The following is a 22771-nucleotide window of genomic DNA, read 5'->3' as shown; positions in this document are numbered from 1 at the left end:
TCCACGAACTATAATAAATCTAGCCTCAAGATTCACAACTCCCGCTTCCTCATTCAGAAACCTATACTTACGACTAACTGTAGTCTTCCTTTTCCTCTCTCCCGTAAATCCCGGCTCCGTTACATGCCCCTCAAACTACCATTAGATGCATACAACTCCCACTCGACATTTAATCGCCCCATACAACTCCCTCCAAATATTTATCTAACATTCCTAGATAAAAAACAGACACACACACACAGCGACAATAATAGAAGAAAGATAACACTGATCGCTAATTAGTGCTTAATAATGGTGTTAGTAGCTCAGAAAGAGGTTCAGTATGCAGCCACAACAATCCTCGATTATTTGCTGAATAGCACAAAAAAATACAGGGTGTCTCGAAAAGAATCATCCGATTTTTAAAAAATCGTAAGAGTTATGTTATTTGAGATATGAGCGTGAACAAAGTACTGTTGGAAAGAGCAAATTCTCGAGTTTTACATGGTTCCCACTGGTAGCACACTGGCATCTGGAAGCGCAGGAATTTTTAAATCAAACTATTACTGAACGATGGATCGGTCGCAGTGGACCAAATGATTCAGCGTTACATTACTGGTCTCCAAGGTCACCGGATACGACTGTATGTGATAATTTCTTGTGGAGGTTTATAAAAGACTCTGTTTCTGTGCCTCCAGTGCTAATAACAATGAATGAACTGAGACATCGCCTAACAGCAGCTGTGGGAGCTGTAACTGAACACATGCTCGCTGCATTGTGGGAACATTCTGAATGTAGCATTGACGTATGGCGTGCATCTCAAGGGGGTCCTATTGAACACCTATGAAAAGGTACGAAAAAAACAACTTTTTGAGTTTCCCATTCATCAACAAACAAAATTCATTGTTTATGTTCATTAGTTTCAGAAATACAGAAGTGCAAAATCGGATGATTCTTTTTGATAGCCTGTATTATAAAAAAATAGCTTCTCTTCTCGACAATTGCTATTATACAGACGAGTTTTCAATTTAAAATTAGCAAAAGTGCAGTTTACCTTTATTGCCAACTTAAAGCTTCATTGTAGCTGGAGTCACGAAAGATGGCGATCGAGTTTAGATTTGCTCAGCGCATCTACGTCACGCATACTCCGACAGCCATTGAGCTTTCGGTATGTTCTAAGCGCTCCGCTGTGAATGCCGTAGCTAACGATACCATTAAACGTGATCGTAGCGAGTTGTTTAGTGAATTTCTATTCCACTTGTTGCGAGTTGTGAGCACTGATCGTGGTGGTAAGTGATAAATTCTGCATACGTAAGCGAGAGACATAATTTGCAGGACGTACGCTTTCTTCAAGCAGAAAGGATTCGCTTGCGCGTACCGCAACAGTCGCTTGGAATCATCAACAATGCAATCCCCATCCGTGTCTCGACATGTGAGGACCGCCACCTTTCGTGTAGTAACATGAGTAGTGTTAAAAACTTAAGACGTTCATTTTCAGGGAATTTAATCCTACCGGAGTATTTAGTAAGCTCTAAATGAACAACTTGCTGTCACACATACAGGGTGAGTCAGGAGCAAAAGTAGGTGTTTTGACGGGCGATAGCATTAGTGATTATGAACAAAAAACTTGGTGTGGATATATGCCCTGTTCCGAATGATTTCCGAGATACAACACTTTTAATGTACATTTCTATTTATTTTCTGTATTATTCATTGTCATTGTTTACAACGTACCAGAGTAATATAGAGGAAGTTGGGACGAACATTTGGATACAGGACGCTTGAGGTCTATAAAGTCGGAAAGCTACCTCAAACTGGCCTACAAAAAGTACCTAACCTACAGCGCTCGCGCGTCACGCGAGATTTTCAGTATTCTGGCGATCTCTCCGGCCAAACTGTTAGTCCTAGACAAAAAATGAATATGACCTTTTTTGTAGCAAATTTAATTTAGTTTAACTGTGTACTGAGACACGTTTTCGTTGGTGTGTGCGGTTTTCGAGTTATTACAGAAAAACGTACAAAAGAGATATAAAACGTGTTCTATCTCGGTACCATCCGCAATAGGGCATATGTCCACTGAAGTTTTTGTTCAGAATCATTAATACTATCGCATCTCAAAGCATGTACCTTTCCTCTTGACTCACCCTGTATAAACACTGCATACCAAAATGGTGAAGCACCCAGAAGAGCCGGCCGCTGTGGCCGAGCGGTTCTAGGCGCTTCAGTCCGGTACCGCGGTGCTGTTACGGTCGCAGGTTCGAATCCTGCCTAGGGCATGGATGTGTGTGATGTCTTTAGGTTAGTTAGGTTTAAGTAGTTGTAAGTCTAGGGGACTAATGATCCCAGATGTTAGGTCCCATAGTGCTTAGATCCATTTGAACCACTTAAGCACCCAGAAAACATGGTCGGATGTCAATATAACTACGGTGACTATGTAAATGATTTAAGTCGTAATTCTCGCTGATAGGTAGAACAGGCACCAGGGTGCTGTAGAGGACACGGAGATGGCACGTACGTGTGTGAGACACCGTTATCAGCACCTGACAAAGCGTGGAAGGAGGCTCATTACGGATTTGCATTTAGCCGGCTGGTCGAATCGTGCAATATCGAGATTTGTTGGAGATTAGTCTGTCACAGTGACCTGATGTCGGGCTGCATGGTATGTCAGGGCAGGCATAATGGTTGTCAAGGTTCCACTCGACCACACCAGAACACCATTAGGAAGGACAGCCGTACTGTCCAACAAGAACACCGCCACACCTTCACATCTGCGCCTACCACCCGTGAGCAGGTAATGGACTCCCTGCAACATTGTGCCATACCGCACCATTGGTCGTAAGTAGCAATAGCCAGGCTAGGGAATTAATTTCCCTCGCGAAGGCTGCAGATAACACCACAACACAAACGGCTGCGTTTGGAATGGTGCTGTGACTGTGAAACGTGGACTGCTGACGAATGGCACCGCATTGTTCTCAGGGATGAATTGGCTTTATGCACAATCCCGGATGAGCTTCGACGAGTATGTCAACGACTTGGGAAGAGGACCCATTCTTCCAATGTTTTGGAGGAAAACAGCGGTGTTACCTGTGGCGTCATGGTATGGGGAGCCACTGGGTATGATTTCAAGTGACGGCTGTCGGTGATCGACGGAACTCTGACGGCACAATAGCGTGTCACGGACATCCTGCATCATCGTGAGGTACATCTCATGTGGAAGAATCATAATGTCATTTTTCAACAGGATAACGCTCGTCCACACACGGCACGTGCCTCTATGAACAGTTTATGTGATATGAGGTACTTCCCACGACCAGCAAAATCTCCATTCTGTGGCCCGATAGAACATGTGTATAAACTGATTCATTCAACACCATTTCGATTGAAAATGTTCTAGTGCTATACGAAATTTACAAATAACTAAATCGTCACGCTATACCATTGGATATTGTTTACAGTTTTTTCCCGTTTTAAGTGCATGTTAAGATTTGCACGAGATCTGTTCAAAAAATGCCAAAACTTTGTCCACAAAATATTTCTACGCTTATCTCCCCCTTACTGTGCTTGGTTTCCTTAAAAATACTTTCCTCCACGATTGATAAACCGCTCCCAGTCTGGAAGCAATCTTGGTACGCCTCTTTCTGGATCACGTGAAGCCCCATCTGCGTATTTTCTTTTATCTCCTCTATCGTTGTGATCTTCGTCCTTTCAACGCGGTTTTCGACGTTGGAAAAAAAAAAGTCCGCAGGGGCCAGATCTGGAGAGGATAAGGCAGCAGAGTAAGTTCGTTTTTCGTGCAATAGTCACACACCAATAGGGATGAATGTGCGGGTGCGTTATGGTGATGCAAGATCCATGAGTTGTCTCGCCACATTTCAGGCCGTTTCCTTCTCACAATTTCTCGCAGGCGTTACGACACATCCCGATGCAACACGATTAACAGTTTGCCCCTGTGGAGCGAACTTATTATGAACTAATACTTCAGAGTCAAAGATAGCTATCAGCCAAGTTTTGACATGACGAGCTTTTTTGGTCGTGGAGAACTTTTTCCAACCCATAGTGAAGGCTTAACCTTGATCTCAACATCATAACCACAGACCGACGTCTCATCCTAAGGAAATGCAATCCGAAAACAAAGGAAGTAGGTCACAGTACGCTTATTTGCCCACTGCTTGAATACTGCTCAGCAGTGTGGGATCCGTACCAGATAGGTTGATAGAAGAGAGAGAAGATCCAACGGAGAGCAGCGCGCTTCGTTACAGGATCATTTAGTAATCGCGAAAGCGTTACGTGATGATACGAGGGCTATCCACAAAGTACATTACGTTTTGGAATTAAAAATAAATAAAGTATTGGGATTTTTTTTATTATATACAGACGAAAGCCACACTTAAATACTACTTTTCTAGATAGTTGCCATTTAATTAAGGCACTTATCGTAGCGATGGATGAGCTTGGAAATTCCTTCGTCGTAAAATTCGGCCGCCTGCACCTTCAACCACGTGGTTACCTCTTCTTTTGGGACAGAAAAAGTGTGATTTTTGTGGATTTCCTGAAAGAGGCACTACAATAAACTTTCAAAGGTATTGCCAAACTCTGCACAACCTCAGAAGAGCAATACAAAACAAGCGCAGGGGAAAGTTGGGCTCAAAGATCTTGCTGATACACGACAACGCCCGGGCCCACCCACACGGCAAATGCCACTCGTGACGTTCTCGAATCTTTTAAGTGGGAGTTGTTTCCTCATCCGTCGTACAGTCCCGACCTGGCACCGAGCGACTTCCACTTATTCCCAGCAATGAAGAAGTGGTTGGCTACGCAGCGTTTTGATGACGACGCACAGCTTCAAGAAGAGGGAACCACGTGGTTGAAGGCGCAGGCGGCCGGACTTTACGACGAATCGTCCATCGCTACGATAAGTGCCTTAATTTAAATGGCAACTATGTACAAAAGTGGTATTTAAGTGTGGCTTTCATCTGTATACAGTAAAAAATTTCCAACACTTTATTTATTTTTAATTTCAAAACATAATGTACTTTGTGGATAGCCCTCGTAGATAAACTCCAGTGGAAGACTCTGCAGGAGAGACGCTCAGTAGCTCGGTACGGGCTTTTGTTGAAGTTTCGAGAACATATCTTCACCGAAGAGTGAAGTAGTGTATTGCTCCCTCCTACGTATATCTCGCGAAGAGATCATCAGGATAAAATCAGAGAGATTAGAGCCCACACAGAAGCATACCGACAATCCTTCTTTCCTCGAACAATACGAGACTGGAATAGAAGGGAGAACAGATAGAGGTACTCTAAAGGTACCCTCCGCTACACACCGTCAGGTAGCTTGCGGAGTATGGATGTAGATGTAGAGATCACCAGTTATGATTCTCTTAAGTAACATCTCGCTCTTATTAGCGCGATCCTTAAGTTCTTCTCAGACATCGAGGCGAAGGTCTTTCTGCTCTTGACACACGAGGCGTCGGGCGAGCTTGGCGGCAACACGACGCATGCCAAGATGCCGAGTCAGCATTTCATGTCATGATCCAACCTAAATGTTACATTCTTCTGCAATCTTTCGGGCAGTCAGTCTTCGATTGGCACGCACGATTTCGTTGATGTTCCTTATATGAACGTTGTTGGCAGACGTCGAAGGTCGGCCCGAACGACGGTCATCGTTAGCTTCCGTCCGGCCTTCTAAACCGTGCGAACCATTCGTAACACAAAGTACGGCTTAAGCACTCGTCGCCGTAGGCTTCCTACATTATTTGGCGTATCCCTGTAAAGGTTTTCTTGAGTTTCATGCACAATTTAATGCACACGCGTTGCGCCTCTAACTCTGCCATCTCTAAATCCGCAAGCTATGCGACACAACGGTCTACCCTATACGGCATTGAACAATAACGAACAGACATACAACAGTGACACTTCCGGCAGTTTCACATTAAGCGTAGGCGAGTGCAGAGACGCCAACCGCGTTTCGCTCCAACAACCATTGCCGCGAAATTACGTATGTCCCGGGGCTTTTTGAACAGACCTTGAAGGTATTCGGGAAGAGTGGGACATTCGACACTTTCCATACCTTTCATTTCCACACTTGTCAGTAATAGCACAACCACATCGCAGTGTTGTACAAGGACACAAAGCACAAATAGTCTCTTGACACACTGCGTCGAAGAGAGAAAGTGGGGAAACTGCCGTAAGAAACAGCTTCGTACGCCTACAAAGCGAGTCGCAACATTCTGTTTCGAACTAATGGCTAGACAGCCAACGTGTTTTATCACCCAGACAGATGCACTAGTCAGCAATGCGTAACCGCTGCCGACGAGTCATTACCGCTAATGTTTATGGCAGTGGTCCCTTAAGCTGACAACAGTAGGAAGTTTCCCAGGGAAGAAAGAATCGGTAGACCGAAGATTCTGAACAGGCCATGCACTAACACAGTTTAAGATTCACCTCAGTTTGCTTCGTGCCAGCGTAGTCAGAGACCAGCACGCAAAACAAACAAGCCAATACAAAAGAAAAGGTTGAATTTTCTAGTGTCAAATTGAACTTTCAACCCTCCCCCCCTCCCCCCCTCTTTTCGTAACCGTGAGGTACAAAATGAATACGGTTCACATGAAAAGCGGCGAGAGGAAAGTATGGCGTTGTAAGAATGCCACTTATGTGGTATCAATAGCGAAAGTTGTCAGGCGAATTTTGGTGTAACATCTAGAAAACGAAAGAACGGACATTATTTGTTGATGTCCCATCGGCGACGATGTTGTTAGAGGTGCAAAACAAGAGATGCTCGGAAACTACATAAACCAAGGAATAAATATATTAAGTGCATAAAATGTGCATCCGTTGTTCCCTTCGCCGTCACTGATCACTGTATAATGAGGGTTGCCCATGACACCACATTGACTGTTGACCGATGGCCGATGTGCGGGTGGTCCTTATATTAACGTGAGCTCAAATACAGATAACATTACCCCAAAAAACCTCCAGTGAACGATGACAAATACCATTTTGTTACATATTGTGGAAGGAAGTTAAGGGAAAAGATATGTAACGGAAGATTTGATTAGTTGTTCCAAGAGCTGAAGCCGACTGTAGCTGAATACCTCACAAGAAATTCCTGACAGGCTCGTAACTTCTGCAATAGATTTCGTTAGAGCAATACCAGAATTTAAGTCAAGCAATCTGCATTTAATGACGTGTTGTAGGATGGATAGTGTGGGGTTGTACATCAAGCTGACATTGAATAATTTCGTGAACAGTTAAGATTATTCACTGAGTCTTTCATTAATCGTTTTCCATTGATTAAATAATTAAGAACTTTCAAGGACATACAGAGTGATCACAATTGTTCCATTACTCCATATGTAATTCGTGAATGTTAGTGAGGTTTTTTCTTGTTGTTGTTGCAGGTGCTGATATACATCTAAACCATGGTTGATGGACCAACCAACACCATGACGGAAGGAATCGTAATAAGCAGTGGGCTCACAAACAACGACATAGTGGAAAATCAGTGAGAGACATTGAGCATGATTTCACTGTCAGATTTCAGGAATCTTCCCCCACCAAAACCAACAATTTTAAGAAAAAATAACAGGTTGCACTAACAATAAACCCCGCTGAGAACGTCCCGACACGGGGCTGGAAACTTGCTTGGAGGCTGCAGTGTCTATCGATCGTTCGCCAAAGAAGTCCATTCGTAAGTCACAGGATTCAGGAGTTTCAAACTCAACATTACTAAAACATATGAAGAATGAATTGAAGTTAAAGGCATTTACACCTTCGTTTGTAAATGAACTGAGTGATAATGACGTGCAGATACGTCATAAGACCTGTGGGCGAATGGTTGACGTTTTAACAACTCTTTCTTCAAGGAGGAAAGAGTTTTTCTCGGTCAAGGGTGGAAAACTCGCAGTCCAAAAGCAAGAAACATTTATTTATAAAGAAAAACAACATTTTTATGAAGAATCTGAACACAACTCATCATATGTCAGGCATTGCCTCGGCTGCAATGTCTGGGTAGGTTCACATTTCTTTGACGCTACTGTGAATCGGGGGTCCGTATCTTACGATGTTACGTCATTTTTTTATTCTGCACTTGGAAGCTCGGGAGCAAATCGGTCGTGCACAGTTCCAGCAGAATGGAGGACCAGCCCATTGTGCTATCGCCGTTAGAGACTATCTCAATGTGATATTTCGTGATAAACGGATTGGACATCGGTCTGTCCATTTGCCTGCACCTTTGGAATGGTCATCCCGAAATAATGAACTGTCATCTTGCGACATTGTGTTTTGTGGCTTCGTTAAACAAGACGTTTCAGCCACACGTTACGAGACAGTTGACGAACTTGGGGTGCTCTTCGACACGCATTTACTGCCATCACGCCAGCGATGTTGAGGAGAACGTCATATCGAACGGAGAGGGGAATCTTATTCTTTCATGAAAACGATAGTGTACACAGATAATCTAGAATAAATACACTGAAGAGCCAAAGAAACTAGCACACCTGCCTAATATCGTGTATGGCCCCCGTGAGCACGCAGAAGTGCTGCAACACGACGTTACTAATGTCTGAAGGTGTGCTGGAGGGAAATGACACCATGAATCGTGCAGGGCTGTCCATAAACCCGTAAGAGTACGAAGGATGAAGATCTCTTCTGAAGAGCGCGTTGCGACGCATCCCACATATGCTCAATAATGTTCATGTCTGGGGAGTCTAATGGCCAGAGGAAGTGTTTAAACTCAGAAAAGTATTCCTAGGACCACTATGGAGCAATTCTGGACGTGTGGGGTGTCGCGTTGTCCTGCGGGAATTGCCCAAGTTAGTCGGAATGCACAATGGACATGAATGGAAGCAGGGATCAGACAGGATTCTTACGTATGTGCCACCTGTCAAAGTCGTATCTAGGCGTATCAGGGGGCCCACGTCACTCCAACTGCACGCACCCCACACCAATACAGAGCTTGAGCAGTCCCCTGCTGCAATGCAGGGTCCATGGGTTCATGAGGTTGTCTCCATACCTGTACACGTTCATCCGCTCGATACAATTTGAAACGAGACAACATGTTTCCATTCACCAACAGTCTAATGTCGGTGTAGACGGGCCCAGGTGAGGCGTAAAGCTTTGTGTCGTGCAGTCGTCAAGGGTAAACCAGTGGGCCAACGGCTCCGAAAGCCCATATCGGCGATGTTTCGTTGAATGGTGCACACACTGACACTTGTTGATGACCCAGGAATGAAGTGTGCAGCAATTTTCGGGAGGGTTGCACTTCTATCACGTTGAACGATTCTCTTGGGTCGTCGTTGGTCCCGTTCTTGCAGTATCTTTTTCCAGCCGCAGAGGTGTCGGAGATTTCATGTTTTACCGGGTTCGTGAAACGGTCGTACGGGAAAATCCCCACTTTATCGCTACCTCGGAGATGATCTGTCCCATCGCTCGTGTCCTGACTATAACACCACGTTCAAACTCATTTAAATCTTGATAACCTGCCATTGTAGTAACAGTAAGCGATCTAACAACTGCGCCAGACACTTGTTGTCTTGTATAGGCGTTGCCGAGTGCATTGCCATACTGTCTGTTTATATACCTATAGCAGTTTCTCTGGCGCTTCAGTGTGACAAAGAATAGTCACACTACTTCAAAGTTGGCCTGTTCCAAGATCCCACATATTCAATGCGACCATCTATGAATATGTAGACACACAATAGGGGGTAATGAGACCTCGTGATCACTCTGCAGAATACTGATCTAGGCGATTCACAAGTAACGAACGTGTTCCATTGTTCCTTTGTTCTTTCGAACGCGGGAAACGCTGGTGTTCTTGACTTTTGATCCAGTGACGTTGCGCTGCTCCGTGAATTCTACAGTTGCCATTCTTGATTGTCTTGGCGGTTGCTTGAATCCTTGTCACCAAAGAGTATGTTACTGGTTTGGCGGCAGAGTTATTTGTAATTCTTGAAACGTTCAGTATATTCATACACAAGTTTACTGACTCAAAACAGAAAGCAGTAATTCCGCGGAAACGTGAACGTAGCAAATTAACAACTGAATACGAAACTGACAGTCACGACAGTTCTATACGTACTTAGAAATTTTATTAAAATGTAGAAGAGTTCAGATATAACACTTAAAAAACTAAAGTCTGCCAGAATGAGTCATGAAGGCTAAATGGTACCGACCAGCCGCCGTGTCATCCTCAGCTCACGGGCGTCAGTGGATGCGGATATGGAGGGGCACGTGGCCAGCACACCGCTCTCCCGCCTGTACGTCAGTTTCCGAGACCGGAGTCGCTACTTCTCAATCAAGTAGCTCCTCAGTTTGCTTCACAAGGGCTGAGTGCACCCCGCTTGCAAAATACCGCACGGCAGATCGGATGGTTACCCATCCACGTGTTAGCCCAGCCCGACAGCCCTTAACTTCTGTGACCTGACGAGAACAGATGTTACCATTGCGGCAAGGCAGATATAACACTTAGCAAATACAATAATCTGTTAGAAGCTACATTGATAAATAACTATCAACAAACTGCTGGAAACTATTTGTGCTTACTCGTGCTAAATTCAACGCAGAATAAACTGCTACTTTGAGAAATTTTGCTGCTTCCTCAGTTACAGTAAACAGCATCTGTTCATCTTGAATTGATGGCTTAATATCTACATAATCACACTGGTAACCAATTTATTGCCCTGTGTCAACTCGATACTTTTGAATATCCTAGCGTAAGAACACCAGACAATAAGGCAAAGTCTATATGAAAATTACTTTTTTGTATCATCATTTTGTAAAGCGCAGTTAACTAAAACAGATGTTTGTTACTAGCGATGAATACTATTAAAGAGTAAGTGTGCTTGGAAGTGAGCAAAAAATGTCCAAGGTCTTTGAAGAGGCCTGTACAAGATGTTTGCTTATCTACTTTGCGCAGTGTTCTTACTGCTTGCTTTTCCTGAACTAATACCTGTTTTATTTGCTTTAAGTGTTTTACCTCAGACGATAATTCTGCAAGAAAATAATGAGCGAAAGAATGTAAAATACGCTAGCGCCACGATTATTAAGTCAACAAAGCGAGAGAAACTTATAAGTGCAAGACATGCCAAATTGGGCTTCTTGGTTGCTTCACGTATCTGTTGACTCCGTTCTAACTTCCAGATAGATTCTTCGGAAATTCACACAATGTGTCATGCAACGTATGCCTACTAACACCTATGTCTGGTATCAGCGGAAGGTTTCTATTTGTCCTTGTTCGATTAAGAATTAAACTGTTTGCAGTTACATGAATTCTCGCCCTCTTTGTTGAGCAAGTGCTGTCTCCTAAACTAAGAAAGCTTCTGTAATACCTTTTTACACTTCAAACAAATGTATTGCCAAGGTCTAAGGATTTATAATATCCCTAATTTTGTATGCTTCTAAAGACGAAAAATTAATTTGTCGGAGCCGGTAATCCATAACAAAAATTATTTGAAACTGGTGACTGAAATTTATCCTGAAAAAAATAATATTTCAGCTGCTGCAAATTACAGCCACGAATAAAATATTTCTGGGTTTAGTTTGATTCCACTGACGCAGTCTGTCAATGTGAATCCCTTGCTTCTTTTATGAAAGTAAGACTCGATCCATGTAAGAGCGATGCCATAGAATCGGAGTTTCCCATGTAGAATTTTGTGTCTGCACAATCAGAAGTTTTAATAACGTTGCACAACAGACACCGTTAAACGATAGCGACAATGTCCTTGAGACTGCCTACGGTCACACAAAAAAATCAGAACGTTTCACAGCTGAGGCACAGATAAAAAGGTATATCGGAATTTTCTTAGCTAACACTATCTTACTCGCTCGTTATCGTGGTTTTTAACGTGCAACTTATCACTGTTTCCAAACGAACAGCGTGGCCTAACTTTCAGTAACGCGAAGAGATAATAACAAGGAGTTGCGGTCTGTATTGCAAGTTGCCACCTATAAGTCTACGGGCATTCCTAAGCAATAGTGATGAGACTTATCGGAAAATGTAAATGTGCATCCATTTCGAGTCTTATTTTATTCCGATGATTTATAATACAAAACACGTAATTTGTTTGCGTTTTATCGACTTATTTCACCCTTAATTTCGTTCATCACATTAGATGTTCTCGGAAGGCCTGCAATTGTGTCATTCATGATTTAAATAATGTAAACTGCACCAGTTACTTATTTTTTCCTGCTTAGCATAACGCTTTTCATGAATTTATTCTCATTTTCCTAGTGCACATGTGCGTTTGTTTACATGAATATATTTGCTGATGTTTGCATGTGTGCTTTTCTGTCTCTCTTTTAGAAGTTTCTGGCACTCTGCCCCCCCCCCCCCCCCCCCCCAATTATACAGTATATCACACACATCCAAATCATTATAGTGATGATTTGCATTTGTGTGATATACTGTATAACGGAGGAGGCACAATACCTTCTAACTGCGAAAAGACGCAAGAGGGGCAGAAAGGCACACATGCAAACACCGCCAACCATATTCATGCGAAAATTCACTTGAAAATGAGAATAAATTCTCGAAATGAGTTGTGTTAAGCAGCAAAAAATAAGTAACTGGTGCAATTTTCATAATTTAAATCATTATTTCATCTTCCTCCAGTAATGACTTACGTGACAAAAACTTCACATGATCCTTTCACCTTTTTGCTTCATGGTACAGCGGATTTTCCTATCTTTATGCCAATGCATCGATACACCAACGGATGTCTACGGGGGACAAGGCTGACATTATTTTAGCCATCACCGGAAGACAATTCACAGCTGCACTACTTGAAACTGTAAAAAAAGTAACTGCTAACAAATACTGTCTTGTTTGTTAATGACAAAGCAAATTAAAGCTATCTTTTTCAGTCAGCATAACGCATCGAGAGTAGCACCAAATGCGTTACAAATAAACGCCTAGCATTCTAGAGAAACAGGGAGACAGCTTCCGTAGTGCTGTAGCGGAGACATAAAAAGAGAACTCCAGTACCATGAGCGTAGCTTCAAACCTCTAAAAGTCACTTTCTTCAATTGGTGTCACATACGGCTGTAACAAGTCATTGGTATTATGTAACACATCTCACTACGCGCTTAGGTAAGTGACCAAACATTTTAGTGGCAGCTGTCTGCGCCCCTTTTTGTGCTAAAGGCAACCTTAAAATGGAATAATGAATGTCATTTATTCTTCTGGTATTAAAATTTTGTACATTTTGTTCCTTTTCAACTGTAATAGGTTCTTTATGAAGCAATAAATACAGAGTGAAGCAGAGGCAAAATTCCTACTTCCTTGAACAATCGTCTACATGATGATCGTGGGTGACACCACATGTTATTCTTATGGCAGGTTTTTAAGCAGTGAAGCCTTTCTTTCTTAAGGATGAGTTAACCCAGGGCATTATCCCAATGACATAATTGAATTAAAATATGCAAAATATGTTAGTTCACTTATTGACGTCTCCTCAAGATTTGCAATAACCTGAAGTACAAATTTGGTAGAAGGAAGTTATTTTAGGAGTTTTAAAATGTTTCATCCAGTTTAAATTCTCATGAATACAGATACCGAAAGATTATTATTTCTCACCATGTGTTACATTTATCATTGATACCGCACATCTACCGGCGCAGAACTGACTTTTCGAAATTGAGAGTGGTACCATTAGCAGAAAACAATGAATAATACCTTTAAGACGTTTACACACCATTTCTTCTGCTGCTATTTATATGTTTAGATTGATCCGCAAAAACAACTACTTCTGCTTGTTGTAAATTAGACGAATGTCGTTTACACACATGAGAAACGGCAGTGGACCTAACACTGAGCCTTGTGGCACTTCATAAGAGAGCCTGTGACCAACGAAACACAAAGCTACAGGTTATTCAAAAAGTTGTACATACAACATACACAAGCCTCATCGATATAAAATCCACCTCTTGGTGGCTGTATGGTGCTCTGAGATGAGTAGTGGAAAGTATTAAATTATAAATGTGACTGGTTACAGCAATTTGTACAAGGGTCATTCTAAAAATAAAGAAGGCTTGTTTCTCCAGAAATTTGTATTCAAGATAATTAAATGAAACTTAATTTACAACATATTTCAGTCGCTGCTCAAATTTAAACATTTATCTTTGCGCTCCACAGGCTTTCCTATGCGTTCTGCAAACCCAGTTGCCGCCAAGTTGTTGAACCAGTCGCTAATGGCCTCTTTCCGTTCATTGTCAATTCTATAGTGCTTTCTGACCCAAAAAATCCTTCCATTTGTGAAAAAGATGGTAATCGCTCGGGGTCAGCTCCAGCAATAAGGCGCATGTACAAAAACTTCCCACTTAAAACTGTCGCGGGAGCCCCATGGTCAACTGAGAGAATGCGAGTGAGCGTTATCGTGATGAAACACACAGCCGTCTGACAACAATCCACGTCATTGGCTTTGAACGGCGCGTTGCAGTCGGTGACGGGTATGGCAGGAGGTCGCTATTCCTCCTCTAGGCATAAAGTCGATGAACAGGGCGCCTTTTCGATTCCAAAACTGTTTGGCTGTAACCTTTATGGTGCCCAATATTTGATTTGCTTTTTGGTTTTGTTGAGGTCGTTATCATGCCATTCCACTGACTGTCACTGGACTTATGTACGAAGCCCCGACCACGTCAGTAGAAACAAATTCGTTCAAAAACTTCTCTCCACGTTTGTCTTACTAACAGAGAAAAAATCAATACTGTTTTCATTCGTTGTTTATTGTGTTCATCTCTCAAAAGTCGAGCCTTTTTCTGCATTCAGAAGCCGTATTAAACTACGAATCTCACACTTTGTGGTATCGTTAATTTTGTCAGACGTTTTAGAATCGCACATATAAAATCAAACAGCTGTCCCTGCGCTTTGTTTGACGTCACATCTACGACACGGCGCTGAAGGGAGTGTGGGGTGGGGGGTGGGGGGAGAGGGGAGGTTAGAGGGATGAACTGAGCTGCTCGTCAGATCCAAACGTTATTTACTTTTAGAACGATACCCGTACTTTTGATATTCATAACAGTCAGAGTCAAGTCTAACCTAGCATATTCTCATTTAAAGACATTTTCCTCGTTTGAATGTTGGCCAGTATGCCTGAAGAATTTAGATCTTTGTCATTTTTACTTCCTTTGAGCCGTTAAAGAGATAGAGGGTGCGTAATAGTTATGGCATTAGATTCATATTTAAATTCTCATTTTGGTTGTTGTTGTTGTTGTTGTGGTCTTCAGTGCTGAGACTGGTTTGATGCAGCTCTCCATGCTACCCTATCCTGTGCAAGCTTCTTCATCTGCCAGTACTTACTGCAACCTACATCCTTCTGAATCTCCTTAGTGCATTCATCTCTTGGTCTCCCTCTACGATTTTTACCCTCCACGCTGCCCTCCAATGCTAAATTTGTGATCCCTTGATGCCTCAAAACATGTCCTACCAACCGGTACCTTCTTCTTGGCAAGTTGTGCCACCTCCTCATTAGTTATGTGATCATTTTGGTACTGTTCGTAAATCACTTTAGGGAAATACACGATTGATCCAGAATGAGATTTTCACTCTGCAGCGGAGTGTTCGCTGATATGAAACTTCCTGGTAGATTAATACTGTGTGCCGGACCGAGATTCGAACTCGGGGCCTTTGACTTTCGCGGGCAAGTGCTATAACAACTGAGTTACCCAAGCACGACTCACGCCCCGTCCTCACAGCTTTACTTCTGCCAGTATCTCGTCTCCTACCTTCCAAACTTTACAGAAGCTCTCCTGCGAACCTTGTAGAACTAGAGCCGAGATATTAGCAGGAGTAAGGCTGTGAGGCCGGGGCGTGGATCGTGCTTGGGTAGCTCAGTCGGTAGAGCACTTGCCCGCGAAAGGCAAAGGTCCCGAGTTCGAGTCTCGGTCCGGCACACAGTTTTAATCTGCCAGGAAGTTTCAAATACAGGATTGGTTCCCACAGCAGGGTCAAGAGCGATTTCTCTCTTCATCCTAGTGCTTCTTCTCTCCTGATCTCGATGTTGATCCGATTAAAACTCGAACTTCCTGTTCATATAGCATTATTTGTCAGACCACGCAATAAAAATTCACAGAAATAGAATCCGGGAGGACTGCCCAACAAGGACGTGGTACAATAACGGTAATGTAAAGTTTCATTCACGAGTAGACGCTGTTAACTTGTCATCGACGCACAGATAAACAATTATGGGCCAGCGTCATCAGAACTCTGACGAAGTCAGTTTCACATAGACTGCAAATATCACGAAAGTAAATGCTTTGGCAGCAACAATATCTGTTTACATACACGGTACACCTTTTTCAGAAGATGTAGCCCTGAGATGTCACACTAAGGAGGTCGATGTGACAACATTCAGAGATATTCCGTATTTATTCCCATTCTTTACCAGACATTCACATTAGCAATTTCTCCTTAAACGGCCCGTTAAAGACATAGTTTATGGAACCAAAAAACACAAAACACAAGACGTGCATGACCTTAGGAAGGAAGGAATGAGAATTTCATCAACATGGGTGTAATCAGAAACGGAGTATTAGTACAGAGAGACAATGAGGAGGGCATGAAATCGTCATAGTCCTCTTGAATTAACCATGCAACCATTATAATAGTAACTACACAACTGGCCATTAAAATCGCTACACCAAGAAGAAATGCAGATGATAAACGGGTATTCATTGGACAAATATATTATACTAAAACTGACATGTAATACATTTTCACGCAATTTGGGTGCATAGATCCTGAGAAATCAGTACCCAGAACAACCACCTCTGGCCGTAATAACGGCCTTAATACACCTGGGCTTTGAGTAGAATAGGCCGTGGATGGCGTGTACAGGCTCAGCTACCCATGCAGCTTCAATACGATACCACAGTTCATCAAGAGTAGTGACTGGCATACTGTGACGAGCCAGTTGCTCGGCCACCATTGACCAGACGTTTTCAGTTGGTGAGATCTGGAGAATGTGCTATCCAGGGCAGCAGTCGAACATTTTCTGTATCCAGAAAGGCCCGTACGGGACCTGCAACATGCGGTCGTGCATTATCCTGCTGAAATTTAGGGTTCCGCAACCATGATCTCCGAGCTGATAGTCCATGCTGCTGTAAACGTCGTCGAACTGTTCGTGGAAATGGTTGTTGTCTTGCAAACGTCCCCATCTTTAGACTCAGGGATCGAGACGTGGCTGCACGATCCGTTAAAGCCATGCGGATAAGATGCCTGTCATCTCGACTGCTCGTGATACGAGGCCGTTGGGATCCTGCACGGCGTTCCGTATTACCCTCCTGAACCCACCGATTCCATATTCTGCTAACAGTCATTGGATCACGACCAACGCGAGCAGAAATGTCGCGATACGATAAACCGCAATCGCGATAGGCTACAATCCGACTTTTATCAAAGTCGGAAATGTGATGGTATGCATTTCTCCTCCTTACATTTGGCATCACAACAACGTTTCACCAGGCAACGCCGGTCAACTGCTGTTTGTGTACGAGAAATCGGTTGGAAACTTTCCTCATGTCAGCACGTTGTAGGTGTCGCCACCGGCGCCAACCTTGTGTGAATGCTCTGAAAAGCTAATCATTTGCATATCCCAGCATCTTCTTCCTGTCGGTTAAATTTCGCGTCTGTAGCACGTCATCCTCATGGTGTAGCAATTTTAATGGCCAGTAGTGTATTAAAATCCGGTCTTGATCACAAATTTATTTATTCTGGTAACCGGTTTCGACCACTGATTTACCACCAGAAGGAGGCTCCTGCTCCTGATTTTAATGCTAACCATTAGTAATAACGTCGATCACTGTCTGCTCTTACGATGTATTCAAAAGTAATTATGCAACCATTCGTCTGAAATGATCAATGGTAAAATTCAACGACGAATAAGAGAAACTGCTAACCACAATTTGCAGCTGGGAGCTGTACCTGGCTTGTAAACTCGCCAACAGGTACTTAGAATCGTCACGGCCAAGTTTTGAAGTAATCATGGTGTAATTCAGGCTACGGAAACAATGGATAACCTACATATAGATGGAATGTAGAGGCTAGGTTGTCCAGATTTGCTGTAACTTTGCAGGGCGAAGAACATGTACGTCTTAAACTTCGGACGCAACTTCAAATAAATTTAAGTAAATGTACCGTACGACTTAGCTCATATATTTCTTTACTCGACTTCATAGCAATAAATACCGTAACTTTTATTTTATCCTACACATTGTAGTAAAGTGCCCGATGAAGGACGTTCCATCAAAGGTACTCAGAACCATTCGTAGGGAAAATTTAATCAGTCTGCAAAGGAGATTGTTTACAAAATAAACTGTTGTGAGCAAACCTAGAATATCGCTCCAGTGTGTGGCGCTCGTACCACGCATGACTAACTGGAGATATTGAATGTGTAAGAAGAAGGGCAGCACGAATGGTCACAAGTTTGTACGACCTCTGGAAATGAGTCACAGAGACACTGAAAAATCTGAAGACATGCGTAAATTACCCTTGGAAATCTGACTACAAAATTTCAGGAAGTTGCGTTAAGTGATGAATCCAGTAATATACTAAAACCCTCCAAGTATCGCTCCCGTGGGGGTAGCGAAGCCTGGAGTATACTAATTACAGAGAGCACAGACGCTTTTAAACAATCATTCTTCCGTCCTTCAACCTTTAATGGAACGTGAGGAAATCCTTATAAATTATGCAATGCTGTGTTTCCTCTGCCATGCACTTCACAATTGTTTGCAGTGTTGATATTTTGCACACGATGAAGATAGTGCAGAAAGAGCACACATCTTGAGTAATTACGTTGTCAATACGTTTAACACACTACAGCAATGTATCATGTCATATAAGCCGATCCCCAACTGTAAATTAATAATTAGGACGCATCTTGAATAATTGCGTTGTCAATACGTTCCACACACTACTGCATTCTATCATTTCATATAAGCCGATCCCCAACTGTAAATTAATAATTAGTACAACACTAACAGAGGGATCCGTGGGACGCTACACCACCATGAACTGTATACTACGGCGACACTGTACAGGTCCTACAGCAGTATTAAGCCCAAAGATGACACACACGAAAAACGGACGCGCAGGAGTCAGCGCTGTCAAAGCATTTTCCACTGTTACAGACTACGACCTATACGCTTGCGTACGTAAAAAGCCGCTTTGCTGCTTTAGCACATATGGAGACGCACGAAGTAACTCTCAATGAAAAATGTGAAACGAAAAGACACTTGGCGCGAAGAACAGTAACAATTCTGTTTGTGCTTACCTTCTGCCTTCGGTAGACGCCGGCTCGATCTTCTGAGGACGTTGAGAAACATGTTCAACACTGAGGCTGCCGTAATACTGTAGGCAGATCTTGGAAACGAGGCACAAGGTCGAGATCGTTTACCGCTGGACATTTTTTACGTCATTTCCAACAGCCCACTGACAGGGCTCGAGTAGTCACGGGCATCTTGACTGTAGCCCCACCTCTTCTCCAGTGCCGTGCTGAATAATTACTAGCTGGGTGCCCCCTCTCTTTCTCCCATCCACCGCCCCACCGCGCGCAATGACCTCGTACGCGCAGGCGCAGACGCGCTTCTGTGCGCCCAATTTCTCCGCCGCCACAGTGGCGGCGCGCGCGTCAGTTGGTTCGGGAGCGTGACAGTGGGAGGGTGTTACTCAATGAGGCTGTGGGAGGATATGACAACATTGAAAGGGCGTGTAGGTGTAATACCGCTTCTACACCGGCCAGTAGATTCTGCAGAACGGTGGAGTCCGTAAATTTGTGCCATCTGTCATCTTGGCGAACTCGTCCAAACATCAACCAACAGTTAACAAATGCATCATGAACTCCCGTTTCTGCATTAACGGTTTGAGATGTGACCGTATAATTTCAAAAATATGTAAATAACAGCGATCCGAAGAAAGTCGGTGGAATAAATTACCGGTACTATAAAAGTGAGAGGCAGCGTTTATTTTTTCTGTGAAGTAGAACACAATGCGAAATGTATGTTTGCCGTGATGAGCAAATTGTTCAAGGCTATTTTATGCTTTGCCTTTATTATTGGTTCGTATAAATATCACAATATTGCAGTGTCTCTGTTATTCTGATTACGATGCAAAGTTTCTTTGGACATGTCTGCATGTCCAAAGGAACAAGCACTGCAGTGACCACAGCCGTTACAAAAAAATCAAATGAATTTGCAGTTGCGAATGATAACCATCAGCTGCAAAATGGAATGACGACAGTTAAAATTTGTGCACGTATTTTAATTGTCGTCATTCCATTCTACAGCTGATGGTTATCATTCGCAACTGCCAATTGGTTCAAAAATGGCTCTGAGCACTATGGGACTTAACATCTGAGGTCATAAGTCCCCTATAACTTAGAACTACTTAAACCTAACTAACCTAAGGACAACACACACATCCATGCCCGAGGTAGGATTCGAACCTGCGACCGTAGCAGTCCCGCAGCTCCGGACTGAGCGCTTATAACCGCGAGACCACCGCGGCCGGCAACTGCGAATTTATTTGATTTTAATCTATATACCAAACGGCTAATCAAGGTTCGTATTTCGCAGTGCACGGTTCCATTCGCATGTTGCCTATCTATCGGCTTTCAGGGGCAACAAAAAATTGATTTTCAGTATTTCACATAATTACTGGCCGAATTTAAGATTTTAAAATCCTGTCATACTCTCCTCACTAAGCGATATGATTTTGTGTTACACGTATAAAACAACAAGAAAAGTATTACAGTTAGAAACCGCATAACTCACGGCGCGCAGATATCCAGGCTATATTCATCCAATAAGAGATAGGGATCACTTACTGACTTGCAACAAACTTTAGACACAGTTTCACTGTCAGACCTTTAGCGAAACCTTTTCTCCTTGATAGCCCCTGCAAAATGTTGAAAGGGAAAAACGCTTATCGCTTTTTACATTTACGCTGTTCATGCAGTAAAACTTCGGGATCAGACATTACGTCTTAATTGACTTACTAATACTAAATTGGCAATGCATTTTGCAGACGGTATCAACACATCCCACTGAATGTACCTGTATCATTATATCATTGCACGAAACATAGTTCAGAGATATTACGTCATAAACATTGAGATTCGCGAAAAACTAGCTATTTTAGGGGCGAATTTGAACACGACTCGAACTGTTCGAACAGTTTACGTCAAAGTTTGGAAAATCTCGGGGTCTGTTCGATCTTTTAGTCGGCCTGCGATCTACTGAATTTTGTTGGTACTATGACTATTGCAAAGACCTGTATTATAGTTTTTAATGTACTATGGATTTTAATAATAAAAGTAATTGTGAAATGTGGCCTCAAATATCTTCTAGGGTGCATGTCATGCGTAGCAAAGGCAACTACTAAATAAATTATTCTTCTCAAGATTTTGTTCGTCCAACGATCTAGAGACGTCTGATGGTACCACCTCCAAGATGGGTCTCCATTTACGCACTAAAATTAGTCACTTTATTACGATCTATTTTGTTTGTTCGGCATTTAATTCTTAATTAGTTGCCCTGGTTGTTTCATCTGAATGTCGTCGTCACGTTTTAAAAAATGACTAAAATCTGGTAACGTTTTTATCTGTTATTCTACTATGTGAACAGGGATTGAATTTATCATCTGCACTTCGTTACCGTTTCCCATAAACAAATAAAATATTATACATATTATACTGGGTTCAATGAAACATTATTTTTTGGAGGACAACATTTTCGAATTTGCCTATTACCTTTAATTAACAACCAGCGAAAACGGTTACATATACATACATATCGGTACTATATGAGAACTCGTATTGTAAAATTGTTCAAACGCAAGAGGAGTTTCTGCAGTGATATTATACTATTTCCTCCAGTGTTTCACAAAATTGTCAAATTTTAAATGGAGCCGTAGCTCATTGATGTGGCTAGTTGCTAGTTTATTGCATATCTCTTTGCACTCGCGCCCCGTGAGTCAAACGTCACTTGATTTTTCGAACTAGCTCGATTCTGCATCGAATGGAGCAACGTATCGGGAAATCTCGAGCCCGTTCGAAGGCGGGTGCAATTTTCACAACACCAGCTATTGTTTAAAAGGGAGTGCAAATTACAATTATTTCCCCTCCTCGTTGCAATAGGAAGTTTATATAAGACGATAAAACTATCTGGTTTGGGTAATACGCTGAAGCGCCCAAGAAACTGGTATAGGCATTCGTATTCAAATACAGAGATATGTAAACAGGCAGAAGACGGCGCTGCGGTCGGCAACGCCTATGAAATGAATTGAGCGTTTGGCGTCCTTAGCCGGGCAGGTGCGGCCGCCTCGGCGCAGCTCTTATTACACTACTGGCCATTAAAATTGCTACACCAAGAAGAAATGCAGATGATAAACGGGTATTCATTGGACAAATATATTATACTAGAACTGACATGTGATTACATTTTCACGCAATCAGTACCCAGAACAACCAACTCTGGCCGTAATAACGGCCTTGATAAGAGTGAGTATTGAGTCAAACAAAGCTTGGATGGCGTGTACAGGTACAGCTGCCCATGCAGCTTCATCACGATACCACAGTTCATCAAGAGTAGTGACTGGCGTATTGTGACGAGTCAGCTGCTCGGCCACCATTGACCAGACATTTTCAATTGGTGAAAGATCTGGAGAATGTGCTATCCAGGGCAGCAGTCGGACATTTTCTGTATCCAGAAAGGCCCGTACAGGACCTGCATTATGCGGTCATGCACTATCCTGCTGAAATGTAGGGTTTCGCAGGGATCGAATGAAGGGTAGAGCCACGGGT

At 42.8% G+C, this 22771-nt stretch overlaps 1 protein-coding gene across 1 annotated transcript in view; it reads right to left on the bottom strand.

Moving 5' to 3' along the window:
- The window catches only part of LOC126336379 (platelet-activating factor acetylhydrolase-like), an 80785-nt gene extending 61310 nt beyond the window's left edge, over positions 1–19475 (bottom strand). Inside the window, exon 1 of the mRNA XM_049999992.1 lies at positions 19244–19475. Within this exon, the coding sequence (XP_049855949.1) occupies positions 19244–19376 (133 nt within the window). The 5' untranslated portion in view covers positions 19377–19475. The remainder of the gene's footprint in view (positions 1–19243) is intronic.
- Between the last annotated feature and the right edge of the window lie 3296 nt (positions 19476–22771).

The sequence above is a fragment of the Schistocerca gregaria genome, chromosome 2, assembly GCF_023897955.1.
Source record: "Schistocerca gregaria isolate iqSchGreg1 chromosome 2, iqSchGreg1.2, whole genome shotgun sequence".
Lineage (NCBI taxonomy): Eukaryota > Metazoa > Arthropoda > Insecta > Orthoptera > Acrididae > Schistocerca > Schistocerca gregaria.
The sequence above is the reverse complement of the archived record's forward strand: the minus strand, read 5'-3'. Positions and strand labels throughout refer to the sequence as shown.